The sequence below is a fragment of the Bombus terrestris genome, chromosome 16, assembly GCF_910591885.1.
Source record: "Bombus terrestris chromosome 16, iyBomTerr1.2, whole genome shotgun sequence".
NCBI lineage: Eukaryota > Metazoa > Arthropoda > Insecta > Hymenoptera > Apidae > Bombus > Bombus terrestris.
Window position 1 is genome coordinate 1364708 of NC_063284.1, and position 21468 is coordinate 1386175.

The window sequence follows — 21468 nt, forward strand, 5'->3', positions numbered from 1 at the left end:
TGTTTTATGTTATTTACGTTATTCGGAGTTACGGTAACGTGAAAAAGTTTGCCCAAAACCTTTCTTTATGCTACGATAAATGGACATTTCTCGTAAATAACAAAGTGTAAGTGACAAATGACTGAAAATTATTTATTTCTATTTCCTCTATAAGCGATATCTATAATGAAAATTCATATGAAAAGGAATAGTAACTGTAGAAAAATCTGCATGTGCCACCAGTTCGTTGTAGAGAATTCTGTTAACGATTGAATATTATCGTGAAAAACACGGTACTTTTGAACTTGCAGAGAAATACCAAACAAAGCATAACTGTTCGTTAACAAAGCGCGAACAAATTTTCGGAAACGACTCGACGTCATATTGTTGGTCGATTCAAAATCGGAAAAAATTCTATTTTTCATGCAGGCTAATTTTCTGTTGTACAGTGCAAGTATAAAGTAAATCGTCTCTATTGTTGTCAGGGAAAATATAAAATATGAAATACAAGAAAACGCGAAGTACACTTAAAATAATGAAAAATGGGAAAAAATACAAATATTAATATTCGCTCGCGAAAAAAGGCGAAGCACTACAATCTTGATATATCATGTTCGTGATATGTTATGTACTATGTATATTTCTTTGTAACACGAACGTTTCTTTTCTTCTGTAACACGAAGAAAAGTTTCAAAAACTTTTTCATACCGCTGTATTCGCAATCATTATCGTTAAATAAATAAAAGGAAAGAAATGTGGTATTTTTTATTTATGAAACAAAATACTTACCGGTTCGTGAACGCATCCGTGAGCAACAGGAGGTTGTACCTGACGGATCGCAGGGAGGCGAGAATCTGCGCGAAAGGTGTGACGATATATTCCTCGCCATGGCTGTAAGATCAAACAGAAATAAAATCAACTTTTTACGTTTCATCGATATCCGAAGCCTAGTATACAGTGAAAGGAGGATTAATGGCTAACGTTCAGCTTGCAATGAACTCAACGGCATTGCTTCTTGTTTCCAAAAGCTGCACTCTAAACTCATGCATGCGTGGCGTATTTCTGGTTTCAAACTGTACACCAATCCTATTACATCATTTGCAATTTAATTCACCGTTTAAATATTTCATGATATTCGTATAAAATCAATTACGTTATTCTATTAGTATAACGTAATTATATTACACCGATATTTTGTATCATCGTAGTTTCTAATAGCATATTTCGGAATATCTAATTTGATAAATAGTTCTTGATAGGAATTTTGTCTGAGAAGGAACTATTTGTTGCTATCAAATTACTCTTTCAACTCTATATGTTTTTGTTTTTACGAAATTTAAAAAATTCAACGAAAATATTGACTTTCGACCAACGAATTTCAATAAATCCAACGAAAATATCATTTAGTGTGTTATTTCCCATGAATGCGATCGTTGTATATTTTTATATCAAACTAAGAATTGGTACAATGTTAAGTAGGAATGGAATAAAAAGAACAAGAACATGTTTCTTGTAATTTCTGAAATTTCAAAAATTACGAAACGAGATCGCGAGAGATCAAACGAATACTATCGTCTCTTGTAATTTGTTAATTCGTAACTAATAAATTACACTTTCTCAATTTTCAATCTGAACGAAGCTTCGTAATATTGCTGTGGACGAACGATTTCATTGATTTTTTATTTACTGGTTTGTTTATATCACACTTTGTTGCAGTATGGAAGTTAGAAAAGAGTAGCGACTAATTAATTATACACACGTTAACGATGGTAAAATCTATTTTCAGTCCCCGTCGAAACACCATCGCCATCGTTCATCGCCGCGTTCTCGATTTCCAAAGCGGCAGGTCTCTCGCGGAACTTCCATTAATTAAATCACGCGCCTTCCTACGCGCGAACACGTACACGCGCGTCAATTACTTCACGCTTTTCCCAGCGAAAATTACACCCCTTCGAAGGGCACAGGTCAAATCATCGGTGGATCGTTTAAGCTTCATAGCACTAATGCTAAAAGCGTCATCGATATTCACGGATTAATTGATCGAGCCTAAGCTCGATTACAATCCAGGAATCTCGTAAACAGGATACCTTGACAATCTCTTCCTTTCGCAATTATTGTTGGAATATTCGATTATTAATTTATGATTATGTTATTGATTTTAATAATTACTGTTTAAGTATTGGATTATTATTTTATAAGCATATCACCGATTAATAATTACTATTTAAATGTTGGATTAGCAAACAGTTAAGCTGATTTTAACGGATGTTTATGAATTTATGGAAAATTTTACGTGCAAACAATTTTGGAATACACGCAATACGAAAGAATACTGTACGATATATAAAACGTATAAAATATCTCGGATTTTTCAGATATAACATGCTGTATTAACGATTGAATTGTTATCAGATATAGAATAGAAGATTGTTTACTGCTACATTGATAAATGTAAAATTTCCAATGGAAAATCGTAGGGGTTGATATAACAATTTTTACACAGCTCGTTCTCGATGAACGTGTGGTAAAAATTAAATTGAACCGGCAATATAATTAAATTTACTTAAGAGAAACGTTTATTTTATTTGGATTGGATGGTTTTCCAGCGTTGACTCGATTTTTAATTACTACCACCCATCGAGTCAACGAAAGATTGATCAACTGAATGTTTTTCAATCAAATAAACCATTATAAATCCAACTCAGTTACAAGAAAATAACTAATTATTAATTATACGGGTAATAATCTTCACTAAAAAAGCTTGCAACGTGATAGATAGAAGATTCAAAGAAATCTAACGAAACTCTAAATTGATATGTAAGAATCAATTAAAATATTCGACAAAATTTTGTTTAAATGCTACTATTTTATTTTTCAATTTTATCTTCGTCATTTTATACTCTAAAATCTATTTGCTCGCGTAAGAACATTTAAAGTATTCAATAATGTGTAACAAACGATCAACATGAGGATACACACATAACTCAACTAATCGATCACGTGCTTGAAAGATTTTCTTCGGACCAACGTGGCATCCCCGACGCAATAATCAAAATTCAAATTGATTTACAGAATCGTCGGAGATATTCATAGAGCAACGATGAACTTTTCCTCGGGAACTAGTATAATAATATTCAAACATCTTTTTATCTTCATCGTATTATCCAAATCTATTCATACGCGTAAGCACATTCAATGTATATTGGATAACGTACAACAACGTGGAACCAATTGACCACGTTATTCAAAGATTCCCTTCAAACCAGCGTAGGATCCCCAGTCCAATAACCACAGCAATCGCCATCTGATCCCAGAACATAAGCTCAATCTCGTCAGGATTACAAAGTTTTCCATGTTAAAGCGCCCCTCGTCAAAGTAGCCGAACCAGAAGATATTCCAACGCGAACATCGATCAACTCAATCTGTGCAATCCAGAAGAAACTGGGTTGCCACTAAACACCCCTCTGCTAAAGACTCCGAGAGAGAGATCCATAAGATCTTGGCCCAAGCCTCGCTGAATCCACCCTCGAACAAAGGGAATCGCGTCACGTAAACGACCTGCTGTTTGGATTTTTCGAAGCTGGCCATTAAAAGTAGACCAGAAACGCCTCGATCCGTGGCAAGAATCCCCAGGCTTATCCGTATTTATTCGATTCGAGCGGCTGAATCGGTGCCAGGCTCGCGAAATTGATGAGACCAGGGGATGGTTTCTGGGTCAACGCGTGCCACGACTGCTCAGCATGGTAAATACCGGCCGTGCCTTTTCCACAGAAACGATTTTTGATGTTTGTAAATGCTGGACAGAAGCTAGCAAAGGTTAGGTTGGATTAGATCGCTGTGAATATTCTATCTAGCTTCCCCTGCATTCTGACTAGTTCTTCTCTGCAAGTTTGTTTTTTAATTACAAGGGAAGGTCCCCGAACGTTATGAAACTTTAGGGATCTGTAGAGGATATATAGACATGTATTACGCAATTTTCTTTCGCCGACCAAATTTCCTCCAAGGGGATGAAACAGATCCCTGAAGACCCAGCTATTTTCCCATTTCAGGTCGTAACTCGTTGCCTGTGAGAGATGGGGAAAAAGTTCTCAGGCAAAAGTTACTTCTTTTAATTATTACTCTCGTTTGGTAGAGAATTTATCAATGTTACAGCCGGATCTTCAGGGGTCAATTTCACCTACTTAGAGTGAATTTGGGTGGCAAAACAGAGTGCGTAAAACGTATCTATATATCCTCTACATATCCCCCAAGCTTTATAACTTTTTGAATTTGCTGGTTTTGGGGTTTTTCTTGTTAAAAGGTTACTCTCAGGTCGCAAGGTTGTTGTACAGTGGAAATTCTAGAATGAACATTTTTACAGTGGGAGATGCTGTTTGAATTGAAACGTATACATATGCGTATACATATACGTATACATAAATTTTTGCTCCACTTTTTGCTGTACATGGATATATTTAAAAACCTCCTTTGTTCACGTCCAAAACCATTTTTCATTCATCTTATATTTTTATTTTACTTGTCCCGTAAACGCTGGAAATTTAGAAAATAGTGAAATTTCGAGGGCGGGCACATTTTCGAAAAAAGAAATAGAAGAAGAGGTCAGAAGCAAAAAATGTGGGCAATGAGAAACAAGAGAGAGCAGGAAGCAGCAAAGTGCCGAAAAAGAAGCAAAAAAAATCGTTTTTTTTAAAAAGAGTCTCAACTGGGTCATTCTACAAAAAGGCATGTTTCATAGTGAACCACACTTGGACGCTTGCAGCGTCTTTCCTATCTTCATTTTCCTCGTGAATCTCTGATTAAAACTGTTTACAACAGATTATTTTCCATGTAGGAAATTCTTGTTCTAAGAATATCGAAAAAAAAGTTAAAACCAAGAGAAAGAAATTGAAGAATAAATTTTTCTTAAATATATATTACATAAAAATACTTCAGACTGTAATTGCAATTTTTCAAAAATACTCTCTATATATTATGTTACGTAGAGTACTCTTATAGAGTACATGCGTGAATATTTTTATTATTATTTTTCTGCAAAAGATAATCGCCATGTTTACATTGCAATTTTTTTCTTCCTTTCTGAGTAACGTATCATTTGTCGATGTTGTATCACCAGATCGGCGAGGTGAAATTACTTTCTGATTCGAATCTAAGAAATACGATTGACGGACGAGCCAAGCTGTTCCGTTACGTAAGCTTCGAACAACTCTCTTCACCTTTGTAATTAATTTAAGGTAAATCGAAGTTTCGTTTCGAAATAAAATAAATTAATGCATAGTAAATTCTATAAATTATTTTAGAATAAATGTATAAATATATTTTAATGATCGTGTCAATATAAATGGAATCGGTGTAAAGTATTATATAGAATTTCTAAAAATATTCTAAATATATTTTTTAAGAATTAAGGTAATTGAAAAAATTATTATCTTATATTCGACTGATAAAGAGAGAGAAAAATTAGAATTAGAAATATTATTTCACCTCGATTAAGCACTGTTCTCGTCTTTCAAATTAGAGTCGTAGAAGAAAAAGGATTCAACCCGGTTTTAATTCTGCGCAGGTGAAAATCTCATTTTCGAATGATAGCGTTTGATTAATCGAAGACAATAATTCGATTGCACAATGAAGTTGGTTTTAATGGAAGCGTGATTAACGAATCAGTCGCAATTTCCATTTCATTCAGGACAAATGAAGAGGAAGACTTTCCCTAAGATTAAACTGTATTCGAATAAAACTGTTTAAATCATCAATCGCCACTGTGCGTTCAAAATTCATTAAAATTTGACTTTGCAGAAATTGATCAACTTCATTGCGCTAAGAATATCGTAGAAGACTGATAATTTTGGCAATGTACAAATATTTACAAAATTGTTTTCATATTTTGAATTTATTTATTTTGCAAACAAACGGAAACGAAATAGATTTAGAAAGGCAAGATCATGCAAATTTGAATGAGCTTCTGGCTTACTTCCAACGCGCAGATTTATGTATCATACGTGACAGTCATTCGCCTAATTCATTATGCAGATACATCAGTCCGATAAGCGAGCGACTAGTAAGCATTCGTGAATCGATTCTTTGAACATTAGCCAATTATTTCAATCCGTTTTTGCGTAATTTCGAAAATTTTGCACCCGATCCTGCGTGTCCTTATTGTCCAAAAACTATGTTGTTATTTAATAAGTATGAAAAAATACAACTCAAAGATTTCAAAATAACATCTTAATCGACAAGATGATTTTCATTAAAATTTATTAAAATAATATTTTAATATATATTTAAAATTATATATATATATTTAAAATTATAATATATATTTAAAATTATTATAAATATTTTAAAATATATTTAAAATTTAAAATTTAAAATAAATTTAAAATTTAAAGTTTAAAATAAATTTAAAATTTATTAAAATATTATTTTAATAAATATATTTAAAATTTAAAATTTAAAATAAATTTAAAATTTATTAAAATATTATTTTATCTATCGATTTTTCTAATACACAAATTGAATTTCCAACGAAATCAAATTTATTAAAATATATTTAAAATTTAAAATTTAAAATAAATTTAAAATTTAAAATTTAAAATAAATTTAAAATTTAAAATTTAAAATAAATTTAAAATTTAAAATTTAAAATAAATTTAAAATTTATTAAAATATTATTTTAATAAATATATTTAAAATTTAAAATTTAAAATAAATTTAAAATTTATTAAAATATTATTTTATCTATCGATTTTTCTAATACACAAATTGAATTTCCAACGAAATCAAATTTATTAAAATATATTTAAAATTTAAAATTTAAAATAAATTTAAAATTTAAAATAAATTTAAAATTTATTAAAATATTATTTTAATAAATATATTTAAAATTTAAAATTTAAAATAAATTTAAAATTTATTAAAATATTATTTTATCTATCGATTTTTCTAATACACAAATTGAATTTCCAACGAAATCAAATTTATTAAAATAATATTTTAATTAAATAATTAAAATAATATTTGATTTCGTTGGAAATTCAATTTGTGTATTAGAAAAATCGATAAAGCGCTATCTAAGTAACATTGATCGCAATCAATATTTCTTGCATAATGTAAACGCGTTGTTTTATACCATAAAATTACATTTAACTCGTGCTTTCCAAAACATCTGTTAAGATAACAGCGATTATGATCGCGAGAAATTGAGTATCTTTATCGCCGTGGCATTATCGATTTATCTAATCGAGTAAACTTCGTGTGAATATCGTTTGTAACATTTTGGATGAAAAATTAGCGTCAATTATAATCCAATCAGCCTTCAAGAGTCGTTAATCAAAATTGGATCAAGTTTAATCGTCTTCCAACGATCGTTCATCAGTGTCTCGTTATCCGCGAGTTAATGCGAATTATGAAGCAGTTAATTGCGAAAAATCGATCGCGTTTTCGTTAGGTTAACTTTCGATCATCGATAAATAAACGTTTCCGATATTGATCGATCTATGTGACTTAATCTGGATCAACGAATGAATCCGAAAAAATATAGTAAATCCTCATAGATAACTCGGAATCTTTACCTAAGTGTGTTCTTTGAAAAATCTTCTTGGATTGTGTCTCATTTTGCGACCGTTTGAATCGTTTTATTCACATTGAGACATTCATTTTACTATGGATAGTTAAGAAACAAGTAAAAGACAATTAGAATCTCTGATCGAGCTTTCTAATCTCGATTCACGGAATCATTTGCACACAATCAGGTTTTTAACAGGATCGTAAGTCAATCAATTTCGTGATTTTTTTAGCATTTCTATAGATTTGTCTATTTAGGGATTATTTTGAATTGCGTTTCGCGTCAAGTATTCGATTAGTAATATTAATTCATAGACAACATTGCCTAGCTCAGTTTCCTAGAATTTACTACGCTTTGCAAAGTCCCTAGATCGAATTTCTAGAAAGAAAACTTCCTACTAAGCACTTTGGCTTATTTATAATAATCTATAGACTAAATTTTCTGCAACTGTATCTTTCAGGGAACTAAACTCTACCAACTGAATAATAAATCTCAAAAATCAACAAATTTATAATTTATCTCATCCTCTTTCGCCCATCATCGGCTAAATCCTTCCAAAGCTTAAATGCCTCGTGTACTGCAAGAAAATTAATAATATTAGTTCTGCCATTACAGTCTCTAAACTCAGTTTCATGACGTACATAATTTCAAAAGCTAAGCACGTCTAATCTCCCAACAGTATATTAGTGGCAAAAATGACCAAACCATATTCAACAATTTCCTAAACTTCCTCGTGCTTACACTATTCAAGAGTATGAATAGCATTAAAATCCTCGATACGTAATTTTAACTAGTTATATTCATACTATTAAGTAGTATATTTTTGATATTTTCTATACTTCAATACAATGTGGATATACCGTTGTGTACCTTCGAATTTACCATAAATGTGTAAAAATCGGTAATCGTCAGGGATGATTTACATCGACTCTAGAGAGTCTTCTGAAAGTCCCATAATATCCCTAGAATCCACAGTCTGCTCATCAACGGCTATTTACGTAGATTCTAGAAAGTCTCTAGAGTGTCTCTAGAAGCTTCTATTTCGAACATCGATCTCGATTCGACAGGTTAGCGGCTGTGATAATCATCGTCCACTTACAAATCTCTCTTGGGCGATGACTCGAGGCACTGTTCCCAGAACACAGCCTTCCTGGACGGTCGCATCCGGAGAGCGCAAGCAGATCGAGTGCGGGGAAGTCCTGCAGACACCGTTATAACCCCTCCACCGGCCAAGGACGGGGAACTCATTCCACCGCCACATCTTTTTAGGCCACCAGTGGACGTCGGGGAGTCCATTAAGCCTCCACTAGACCCAGACATCGTTAGATCCTCTTGCTGTACGCCTTCAACCACATATCAACTCGGTGCGCGCTTGGGCTCTTCCGTTTTGGATCATTGCAGGTGGTAAATAGTCTTACGGTCGCTTCAGAAAGTGGTTATAGATGATCGAAGTGGTATAATTAGGCGGCGTACGTCCTCATGGATGTAAATCTTGGCTCTTCGTAGGTGTCTTTAACTGTGGGAGCTTTCGTTCTTGAGGTACAGTGGGTTGAATCGATGATGGGATCGTTAGGGGACACACAGTCTGATTACCGTGGCTGAATTAAGAGACACAGTCGGTTTTGGCACGTGAAGTTAGTTTAAGGTTTAACGTGTTATATACATTTGGTTTAATGTGTTCCTATTCTCGATTCCCTTTTTTAGTTATTCAATCGGGGAATTACTTGTATTGCAAAGTCTGCGAAGAACACTTTATAGCGAGGCCTGTGTGGTGATGCACTTGTTGATCGAACTTTTATTTCGTAGATGTTCTTTTAAATTCACTTGGCACGTCATTGACGATTCATGGTTGACTATACACTTTCACAGACACAGTTCTCACAGAGAATATCACTGAATTGTCTGAATCGTAGTAATTCTCAAGATGTCGAAACACCTGCTACGAAAGGTATGAAAGACTTAATAACGTTGCAGCGTGCATTTTTTATTTTCGCACCCCAATGTTATTTTAAATCCTATAGAACTACTGGCCAGAGAACTAAGACTGAGATTGAAGTTTCAGTTCTACTTCGTAGCTAAGATTGTTTATTCGTAAGAAATGAGCTGTTACGGTAACTTTTAGCACTCTAACTTTTCAGCAGAGCCGTGTTTCTTTTTTAAAGAAAGCTGAAGCAATCTTCTAACTATGGAATTCTTGTTGAAACTAAATATCAGTGAAATATGAACTCTTACGGCAACCGTGGCATTCTAACTTTTTAGCAGAAGCATAATCCTCGCTCTTTTAAAGAGGACTAAAGCAATTTTTAGCCTTCTCTTCCGAAGGAGATCCTACTGTTTAAAACTTATTTGTTGAAAATTGCCGAACTGAACGTGTTTTTAACAAAACTATCAGAATCTTCTTTTAACGAGGACATTCCACGCTGTATCTACAAAACTCACAAAATAGTCATCGGACAAACCATGGAAACACCTACATTTCCTGCAATTACTAGGAACAATCTGTCCTCTAAACTCCTTTAATCGACCTAAAACCAAAGTTTGCTCGATCAGCACCAAAACTTGCTCATCATCAGCATGACGACGATGAAGAAAGGTTTTCAATCCCGTAGGATACCGTTTCCTAAACAGCAACTTGTAACGATCGAAACTTGGCAACAATTGCGGACCAGACAGAACATCGTTCTATTTAACGACGCATCGAACGAAGACCAAATACGAAACAGTCGAAGGAAGAGAAAAGAAAGGTGGAACAAACGCTGAAACGAAATCAGGTTCAATCTTCTTGTTATTCAGGCAAGAGGTAGCAAACGAAGAGCGGCTTGAATTTTTGTTTACTCACGCGGAGACTTCATTAGAACGATTGAATTTCAAAAGCTAGTCTCTTGAAAAGACGAGCGGGCGCTGCGGCGCTTCTACAAATTGCGTATCGTCTGAATTTCAGATTGTCAATGAAATTGCCGTCATTTGGAAATCATCCGGCCGCTCTACTTCTATGGAAACGAGGCAATTTAGTCCCCTTTGCCGCTATCGAATCGCGTTTGCAACGAGCCAGTTGCCTTTCTCAAACTATCTTGTACACAAAGCAACGTATCTCTTTTCTCTTTGTTGTTTATTCATTGTATCCGCGATTTATGATTTATGAGGCAGATAGTTTCACTCCTTTCTTTTTTTTGCTATCAAATCGCAATTCCAACGAACCAGTTATCTTCTTGCCTTCTCCTTTTACTTATATATTGCTACTTGATATCCATTCGTAAATATTACGATACTTGCGAAGAGCTAAACGAACTTTGGAAATTTTCAGAAAATTCTTCAAAACCTTAGGAATTTTTATCTCCTATGATAATCTTAAGAGGGATTGGGAAATTGGGATTTATTGCTGAAACCTTTAAGAATTGTTACTTTTTACGATAATTAAAGTTACAAACAATTCACTCAATACGTTCAATGTTACGACGATAATTCCATCGATTTGACGCAATGAAAATTATCTATCAGAGTTTTCTATGATTTTTAACGAAATATTTATTCATTAGCGAACAACGAGGCAATCTTGCAGCAGCGTCCTGACGGGCTAACTGGGACAGCTTGACTAAATGAAACTAATTAATCCAAAGCTTTGTTGGCAAAGAGTCTCGTTATCTCTCAAACGATGCTGCGATACTAAATCGAAACGTTGTCATTCGCCAGCTTTCGATTCCTAAATTTAACGAAGGTCCTTCGCCATGCAAGTAGCAATTTTGAAAACGAAATACGTTCGCATATTGTCTGCGATAAATCAAGAATTTTCAGCTTTTAAATTAAACAAACTGCCTTGTAAATCGTCAACTTTAACGATGAGATACTCTTCCTAAAAAAAAAATCCAGCAGAGGGTTTCAAAGAGATTATTATGGTGCACCAACCGTGATTTAAAACTTTGCTGCGCGGAATTTGGAAAATAAAAAGTTAAGATGAAGCAGTAAATGAAATTGAAATACGAAATTAAAAGTACGATGAAAGTTTGTGCGAAACGAAAACCTTTTTAAATCAGGCGGAATTTATTTTTTCTTCCTTACGATATATCCGCGGAGTTGATAATAAATTTAAATACCGTTGAATAAACAGAAAATCGAAGTCACGTTTACAATTTAAACGAAGAAAGTGACATTTATGACACGACAAAGTGGTATCTTCTCTTCGCTCTGATATTCTAGAACGAATGTCAAAGCTTCCGTAGTTTTGTGACGTGTAACAACGACGACGCAGAAGAGTATCGTATTCTCAACGGGAGCTGCGTGTTTCGGTGAAACCGGAGAAGCCGATAAATATCGCGCGCGGCGTTCGTATTGTACGAAGGGACAAACTTTCTTTGTTCTGCCTTATTTCCAATTCGGAACAGAGCCTCGCCGTAGAGATAGTCGAACAGATAGTTCGGCCAAACTTTGATTATGTTTGATTCCATCGCGATGCGGAATATTGTATTTGTTACGTGAAAGAAAGTATCGCTGGTTGAACTATGGATGTTTACGCATTTAAGGTGTAAGGTTGCAACGTGCAAGAGTATATGCTTCCAACTCACTATACTTTGAACAGTTCTTATTAAACCGTCGATGTTTACGCAAATTCACATCTACGTACTATTTTCTCTGTGTAACTCGGGTGGCGTCAAGTTTTTCCCGGTAAAATGGGATGGCGAGTGGAAAATTGAAACATTATGTAAATTACGAGCGTTTCTGCAGATTGAAATTTCTCATAAACGAAGTTATCGTAAGTTAGTTGCTGTAAAACAGCAGATTCCCTAAGATTTATATTATTTCTGAATAAAGTTTCGTATTGCCGAAAATTGTATTCGATTAAAAGAATTTCTCTCGTTGGGAAGAAATTGGAAAATATAACGATGGACTCGTATAACAATAACGAGCGAGTAGCTTGCGAAATGAACATTAATTTCTTGCTTCTTCGATAATGCACGAAGGCCTAATTTCATCGACAATAGCCTGCTAAAGTTAAACAGCCGATGGTCTCGAGCTGGTCGATACTTTTTTATCAAACTGTCGGAAATGTACACGTAAACAGACAACGATATACAGCGCATTCCAGCAACTGGTTTCACATACGATAAAATTAACTTCCGATGGCCAAGGAAAACCGGTATTCAACGATGTTACCCAGTGCATTTGTTTTCGAGGAAGATTCGAGAGGAATTTCGAAAAAAATAAATCGAGAATAGAAACCAGCGTAAGCAACGAACTCGCGTAAACACGGAATCATCGATCGATGGATCAACAAAATTTTAACATCGAATAACAACATTTTTATTCTTCAACTTATCGTATATTTACTTATCGTATGCAAATTTAATTTACATTCGATTCGTACGCGCTTAAGAAGATTCAGACGCAATTATTATCATTTTTCTTTCAACGAAGCAAAACAAAAATAGACGATTCTGAATGAATGGGAATTTTGTTACAATAAAAAAGTTACCGTTATAGACAATACACGTTAATAAAAGCAAACTTCATAAATATTTATACATATACGCAGCTATTTCTATGAAAAATCTGTGGATAAACTTTTCAATGGTATCGTCTATATGGAGCTGCACGATACAGCGATTTCAATGATCGAAGCTCTGTTGGATACCATTAATTCAGTGGCCTGTGAATTCGCGTGTATGTGTTATACGTGCAGTACGCGTCTATTTTCATGGAAATTTCGCGCGGTGTGAACAGCTAACGGATAAAACGCCTGGCCCTTTCAATAGACAGATTGAACACGCGCGAGCCTTTTGAAATTTATGAAAGAACATAAAAATCAAAGGGAGTAATTAATCGAATTATTACACACGCGGTAATTTCCAGGGAATCGGTGAGGTCGAGATAGAGCGAATAAATTAAAGTGGAAGTGTTTCACTTTTATTTACGAGAGAACGTAAAAATGGAAAAGAGCAATTCGTTGAATTTTTATAAAGAGGTCGGGCTAAAGCGAGTAAATTAAAGTGAAAATGTTTTACTTCCATCGAAGCCGATGTTTACGATCAAAGAGTAGGAAATTTTCAATAGCCTTTTCAATCGGTTTCAACGGCACGACGTTCAATTAATATCCGTCAATCTTACTCGGAAAACAGATACGTTTGTAGAAATACATAAGAAACGTTGTTTTTTAAACAATTCTGATTTAACGGTCTGAAGATTACAAGTCTTTTCAGACGAAATAATGAAAACTAGAACAACATCGTTTTTGTATTTCTCTATTGTCTTTAGTCTGTTGTTTATTTTTCCTTCTTCTCAACTATTTATCAAACAATCATCATTTTACGATCCATTAATTTTTATCAGCTGTTTTTTTCTCACAAATATTTATTTACATTTATTCCTCCATAGAAGTCATCAATTTCGCCCAAAATCGTCTTCCATTTTCCCTTCGGCTTTTTTAAAGCTATCCATCAAAACACCCGAAATTGCTCAGTCAGCAAAAATGCATTCGCCTTTCGTTCAATAAATCTGTCGATTTCCTTCGCAAAGATAACTCACGTAACCTTCCGTTATATCTGTCCGTACATTGTTACCAATTTTTTCTAAAAATTCTCTCTCCTTTCGTCTTCCTTCCTCTGTTTTCTCGCGGAAAAGAATTCTGTGAGTATCGGTAATCGATGATATAAATATTACGGTATTTCCATCGCTGAATATCATAATTACTAAGAAAGTGTCAACTCTCCGGAAACTCGAATTAAATGAATCAAGTTATTCGCGGCGATAATCAAGCAGCAAGTAAGACACGACAGATAAATTTCGAAATGAAATAAAAGACCGTCTTAATACGATTCAAGGATTGGCCACGAAATTCTTTACGTAAGGAATTCGTAACGCAATCGGCTGTCCTCGAGGAGCCGGTTGCTGGATCGCCAGTAAGAAGGAATCGAGGCTTCCGCTACGGTTCGTTCGATTACAAAATCATCTCGTAACGCGTTTCTTTCTGCATCCAAGGGAAACCAGCGAGAGAACAAGAGAAGGCTGACCTTTCTCAGTATTGACGTAATTCAAAAGGAATCTTCTCAGACTATTTTTCACGATCGTTCGATATCGGTCTACAAACGCGTTTAAACCTATTTCCGATTATTCAGAGGTACACGACACTCATAATGATACTTCTGAATCCATTTTTCTTTCTTTTCTCTTTTGAATCAACGAAACGAATCGAACGAATTTAAATGAATTAAATGGCTCTTCAATTGTCCTTTTTTTTAAACTAATGTAAAATAGGTTTAACGAAAAGAAAGATGTGTTCTTGAATTTTGCAAGATATTTTCGCTGACGTTACGGTGACCGATAAAATTAATTTTATTCTTGCAATAGATATAGTGATTATTAAAAATATTCGCTCAAGTATAATTATTGGTGTCGATAGAAAAATTGATAGCGAGTATAGCAAAGCAAATTTGATGTATAAATGATTATTTAATTATCGTGGTCGCAACGAAATACGTAGGAAATATAGCGAACAGAATGTTGTCGTTTCTAAATTAGAGAAGAGCTAATGAAATTCAGAAATTAGGTAAAATTCTAATTCGAGAAACGGAAGCAATATTTTCTTGGATATTTACTCAAGAATTGCCAACAAGTATGTAGCAGGAAGCAACAGTGGGTCAGGTGCTTTGTGAAGTTATATCGCCGCCAACTAGAATTACATAATGAGCATGATCTATTAGTATTTCGCGGCCAGCCAGAGCTTCGAAAATTTATCTAACATAGAATTCTCATTATCCACAAATGATACTCGAATGAATATTATTCGAATATATGTTATATTCGCGAAAGAAAATTGAAATACCATAAAAAATCAAGTATATAGAAAATGTACAATAGTCCAAGAGCAGGCATCATTTTTCCAACACTTCCGATCATCTCGCTAATAAATAATTAAGTTGTTGAATCATCAAACTGGCCATTTCTTAAATTTTCAAAGTTTCCAAATTTCCGTGGTGACGTGTTGCAAATTTTTTCTCGTCGAATATCGCGTCCAGAAAAGAAGCGAATTAATTCGTAATTTCACAATTCTTATCTGCCAAAATGATACGAAATCTGTCTTTTAAATACGAACTTCGAGTATCCTAAAACACGATAAACGTGCACGCGCCGAAATCTTTCTGATATCAGCTCTTAACCTTAACCATTCTGATAACGTTTCACTCGTTTATGTAGCTAAGATATCGCACGATTGTGCAAGAAATTTGAGAAAATGCCAAATTTCTTCCTTTCTAGATTAAATTGCCATTGAAACGCTATATACTGAAATAAAATATATACCAACAATAGAATGCTAATAATTTAATAATATAACGATATTATAATAATTTACTCCAACGTCGTATCTAATATCACGAAATAAATTTGAGAAAACGTACGATCTTTCCTCGAGTTAATTTCGAATCGAATCGCGTAAACCTATCGAAAGTTTCATTTCGAGTCTTCGCTTAGACCGTCCGTAGTTGAAACCATAAGCTTCTCTTACATCATCTTTCTCACTTTGCCGTCTCTCGTCAAGCAGACACATTTTGTTATAGAAAATTAGGTCAAACTTGCGTATCGGCGTTTTCCGTTTAAACACCAGAGAAGCAGTACCAAAGTTTCGACAGTTCGATTATCCTTTAATCCGATTCAATGGCTCGTATCAGCCATCGCGAACTTACAAAATGGATCCATCGATCAACTCGTTGCTTCCGCGGAAATATTTGCCGGGGAAACGATTGGGAGCAAAAATTTGGTGGAAAATTCGTAGGACGATTTCTTGGAATTTTGTAAAGGGAAATAAGGGACGCGTGATAAATCGGGTAGAATTAGAAGAATTGTTGCTTAATTCGTAGCAATCTTGTAGAATTTTGTAAAATTCGACGGAATTTTCAAGCCACGATTCACCAACGACTTAAACAAAAACACCGATCTGCAATTTATCCGAAGATTATGTCGAAGATTCAACGTTTACCGAAGAATTCGATGGAACGTAGACCGAGAAAACAGGTTATTCGAAAACCTCGTTGGAAAATTCAATCGCAATTTTAATAAACGTTCCGCTTAACATAGAGCTGAGCGAGAAAGATACAAAGTCGATAAATTACAGAAATCTGCAACAGAATAGACGGAAGAAACCGGTTGAGAAGTTCGTTTGAAACTTCATTGGAACACTCGTTCAAACGCTTAATTAATTAAGAAAAATTGTAACTTCGCCGTTAAGTGAAATGACTCACGAATCAACTTAACCACGAACTATGGTCAGTCGTGAGAACATTCAAGCTGGGAACAGTGACGAAACACGACGTTGTCGTTAACTTGACGCCACGGTCGACCGATAAACGACTCGCCTAACGCACGATAAATCTGATAGGGGAGCGAGAGATTAGGGGGATTCGAGTACCGCAAGAGTGCTCTGAACACAGGCTGATAATGCTTCGAGATACTGAAACCTGTTCCTATACCAATTTCATCACCATCTTCGCCGTGAAGCTTCGTGTATTGGATCGAAGCTAGCGTTCTCCTGAAATATCTAAAATCGAACTGTCTCGTACGATCGTTGTCTTTCTTATTTTTCCCACTTTTTACGAGGCGAGAGAGACGAATAATTATTTCTCGCGAAAAAGATATAATTTGTACGTTTCGCGTGTTTTATGAGATAGCAACTTTTTAACGTATCAACGTATAAAATTGTACTTTTGTTCGATCTTTCCAAAATATCGATAATCGTAACGTAAAGATTGTAACATATTTGCTACTTTTCACGAAATTGCATTTTTATTTGACTTTGGCGTTATTTTCGAATTAACTTTGCAATTAAACTCATAGGTTTCTCGAACGCTTGAAAAATATCGATCGTTGCGATGAAAATTAGGCCGATGACGAAACGTTTTTCGTCTACTGCTAAGAAAGAGAAAGAAATCGTATGTATTGTTCACATATTCCTAAGGAAACCGAGAATCAGGGCAACATTGACAAACGAGCACGATTCTACACGAATTTTTCATTGCTTTTTGTAGTTTAACACGCGTGCTTTTCTGGTCAGTGCGCCAACGTAATTTTGCTTTATCATGATAAATTCGAGCTACCGAAAAGTGCACAGTATGAATATATTTTTCCACTTGCGCCAATCAAAAATGATTCACAACCAACTTCCTGTTATTTATCGACCGATCTCGATAAAACTTTTCCTGAAATCATTTTCGCTCGTCAACAATTATCTCTCTGCTCATAAATGAAATTTGAGATATCATTATCGAGTATATTAAATTTTCGAGTTTCGTCCTTGGCAATAAAAAGATGAACTAGTTTAAAATACATGCAGATTTTGTGACAAAAATCTTGGTCCCTTTAATTCTTCCTTTATCTATACTCGATCGTAATTAATTCAGCAATTTAACCAAAGATACTCGCTTAAATCAGCAACTCTGTCGCACGATTTCGCAATCTAATAAAATTCCCCTTCCCATTCATCAACAGCAGTAATTTAATAACCCAATAGCATTCAATAACCCGGTACATCTCTGCTCCTCTCATTTATTTTCATGACCTACTGTGACGTACGATACCTGAATTTCACCGTACAATATTTGGACACATGGACAACGTTTATGACCATATTTTCTGCGTTACATAAAACATTTGGAAATTTCATTAGCGCTGTAGTGAGACCGGACTGTTATTATTACGTTAATCAAATTTGAAGCCGATCCGAAAATGAACGTCGAAATCGCAAGAAATTAACAAACTGTGAAAAATTCATTGAAAGGAAAAAAGGATTTCGATAAGGTCGATCAAAGAGCTTATCGAAAGCTGCTCGATGAAAAATCCCACGAAAATTATAGAAATTTCGAGGAAAAATGAATTTTTTGCTCGAAAGAACTAGCTGCGAATTATATTTGATCCGCAAAGCAGGAAATGTCACAGAAAGAATCGTAAAGTGTAATTATACCGAGTGGCCAGGCGAATTTCGCAACGTATCGAACCTGATGCAGTTGACGGCTACGTTATATTTTCACCAACGTACACGGATTCCATGGCCGTCGATTAATTTCGACCGGAATTGACGACCTGGTCTAACCAGTCGTACGACCATAAAGCACCAGCACTCGTATCCGCGTTCCGACGATCAATCGAGATCGAGCCCGTTGGAATGCTTTAACGCAGATGACACAGAATTTTCGTGGACTTCTTGGAATGTCAGGCAAAAGTCGGGTATAATTGCACGAAACTAGATGAAATAGTGGAAGATTTTCACGGAATTTGGCAATATCTGCCTCAAGTTTGATTACCTTGCCACGACTTTGTGAAATTACGGGAAATTTTATCGAAATTCTTAGAATTTTATGGAAGCACAAAAGTTGGCGGGATTTGACGAAATTACTTAAAATTTCCAAGCAATCTGTAGAATTTCGTAAAGATATAAAATGTCTGAATATTTCGCAGAAATTTGGAGGATTTTCTTAAAATTTCCTAAAAATTTATAGAAATTCACAGAAATAGCTAGAAAATTTTACAGCACCGTGCCAAACGTGTCAAAATTACGTAGAATTTCACACGCGCGCGCCCGCGCTTCATTTCCTCGATTTGTGTGAAAATTGAGGAAATTATGTCAGATTTTGCACAATTTCAACGAGATATTCAGAGCTGCGCGCAATTATAAAAACTTGCGCGCTGTTTTAAAGACGATGCGATTAACTTTCGCAAAGCCTCGTACAATTTTACGAAACTAGACGATATCTTGCCCGAATCGGAGCGATTTCAACAGCAACCTTGTCGCAGCTTTTCAAAACATCGAAATTGCGGTATGGAAAAGTTCGTAAAATCTAAAATTCATTCGAAAGCATAGGATAAAATAACAAAAAAAATTCCGTCGGTGGAATTTACACGAAAAATTGAGAACTGGGTTAGAATAATTCGAAAGAGCTTTGATATTAAATCCGTGCCATCTGCGAAAGCATTTATTACGCAGATCGTGTCGGAAATTCCAAAAATACAGCACATATTCCCATAAACCTTGCGAAATTTCTGTTTAATAATCCTGAAAGCTTCGAAATCTACGCGAATCATCTTTCAATGTCCAGCCATCGAAATGAGATGTTATTTTTCGATTCTGCGTATATGATGGCTACAAAATTAACGTTTATATCACTGAATGCTATTATAGTATCGCTACAATATCATCGTTACGCTATATTATTACATATCGCTATTATTTCATTTACATACCAATTAGTCCGATCCAATTGTAATAAATTAAATAAATTAGAAGAATGTAACAGATATTTGCATCTTGAATCTTAAATTTGTACAAAAATCTGAACCAATAGGAAGAAAAACGCTTGATGGGAGACTAAGTACACGCATAAAAATTCTGTTTGTAGCCACTGTACGTTCGATCTCTCTCAATGCTTCATAACGTGTGAATTTTGCGAAAGTTTAACTCGGCGCGTTATACCTTTCATTATTTATGTACGTTTAACGATGTTTTTAACCTTTCGCTGTATTTTCTCACTCCACGTAGCGCTAGTTTTATTTCTTTTCTCTCTCTCTCTCTCTCTCTCGATTTATGTAACGACAGATATGAATGTTAATGCGCGTGCAGCGAATGCATATTTGATACCAATTCGAACGAGAAAGAAAGAAAGAACACCACGCATATGTATATAAATATTCAACGCTGTTTCAGGTCGCGTTCGTTGCATATTTATGAAACCTGTTTGGCTATTGCGAAAATCCGCCGTTCCCTCGAATTTAGACCATTGTTCCGCATATGTTTTTCCAGCAACGATATTCTACTCTGTTCTATGGCCGTTTCGTTTCCAACAGGTATTGGCCAATCGTCTCGCTGAAAATTTTATTTCCAACATCTACGTAGATACGCTGCACGACCTGAATTTTATCGATGTATTAGATACAGAGATTCGAGAAAGTGTCGCAACACTCGTATACATTTACGAACGTATTATGTGCATTATAGTTCCGCGTTTTGAAATTTTGCTAGCACCGTTACGAAACACCAACATGATGTTTGCAAAAGATCTGAAAGCATATGTAGAAACTATAAAAGACATTTAAAGCGTAAATCGAGCGTCGGTTCTATAAGACGTGAGAATAAATGACGAAATTTCGGATGATAAATACCGGAACATTTTCCATAATATTATGTTACCAACAAACGTGCGAAACGAAGGATATCTCGTTTCTACGTTCGAAGAAATTTCCCAAAAATTTGAATTCGTTGAATTAAATCGAAGTAACTCTATGTAAATTAATTAAATATTAAATTACCAAATATTACCAACGGCAAGATATTGTAATTAACGAATGTGTTGATTGCACAGGTTCGCGAGAATATAAAGTAAATTCCATCGTTATAGCGTTCATCGATTCACATACAGAAAGAGATCCGAACTAGGATGCGTTCGGTAATTCTGAAAACGGTAAATTTCGTCAAATGTCGATCCAACGATATTACGTTCACATCTACGCCATTCGGTCTGTACAAACGGTACATCTCCAATTATGATTGATTGACTGATCAATCTCTACAAATAGGGATTTCCAATTGGTAATTATCAGACGATCAAATTTCTCATGTCTGTAGTAGCATAATATTCTATAGTATATTAATGTCACGAATGTTAATTTTCTAATCGTTTCTTGACCAATGTTTTCATAATTATGTAATACTCGATGATCATTGATACCAAAAAACCTGAGCTAATCTCGAAGAAGTAGTCAATGGTATTATAGTCCGCCAAACATCATTCCAAATAAACTATAGCACATTTGTAGATAGCCTGCTCAATTTATAAATAACGACTTGAACGTTCTGAAATAACGCGACGATGCGTTGCAAAATACAACACCGTCTTCGTTCTTCGTATGAAAAATTGCAGATCTTCGAACGATCTAAATTTATTCCTACGGATATC

General features: G+C 34.8%; 1 protein-coding gene across 18 annotated transcripts in view; it reads right to left on the reverse strand.

Annotated features, from left to right (window-relative positions):
- LOC100648035 (cAMP-specific 3',5'-cyclic phosphodiesterase) overlaps nucleotides 1-21468 on the reverse strand; it is a 359695-nt gene that overhangs the window by 47367 nt on the left and 290860 nt on the right. For 14 of the 18 annotated variants that reach the window (XM_012317596.3, XM_020867272.2, XM_020867271.2 and 11 more), the window contains one exon: nucleotides 769-870. In XM_012317596.3, the coding sequence (XP_012172986.2) occupies nucleotides 769-870 (102 nt within the window). Of the gene's footprint in view, nucleotides 1-768; nucleotides 871-8639; nucleotides 9480-21468 lie in introns of all 18 variants that reach the window. The other 4 variants (XM_048413154.1, XM_048413153.1, XM_048413151.1 and 1 more) reach the window with 2 other exon arrangements.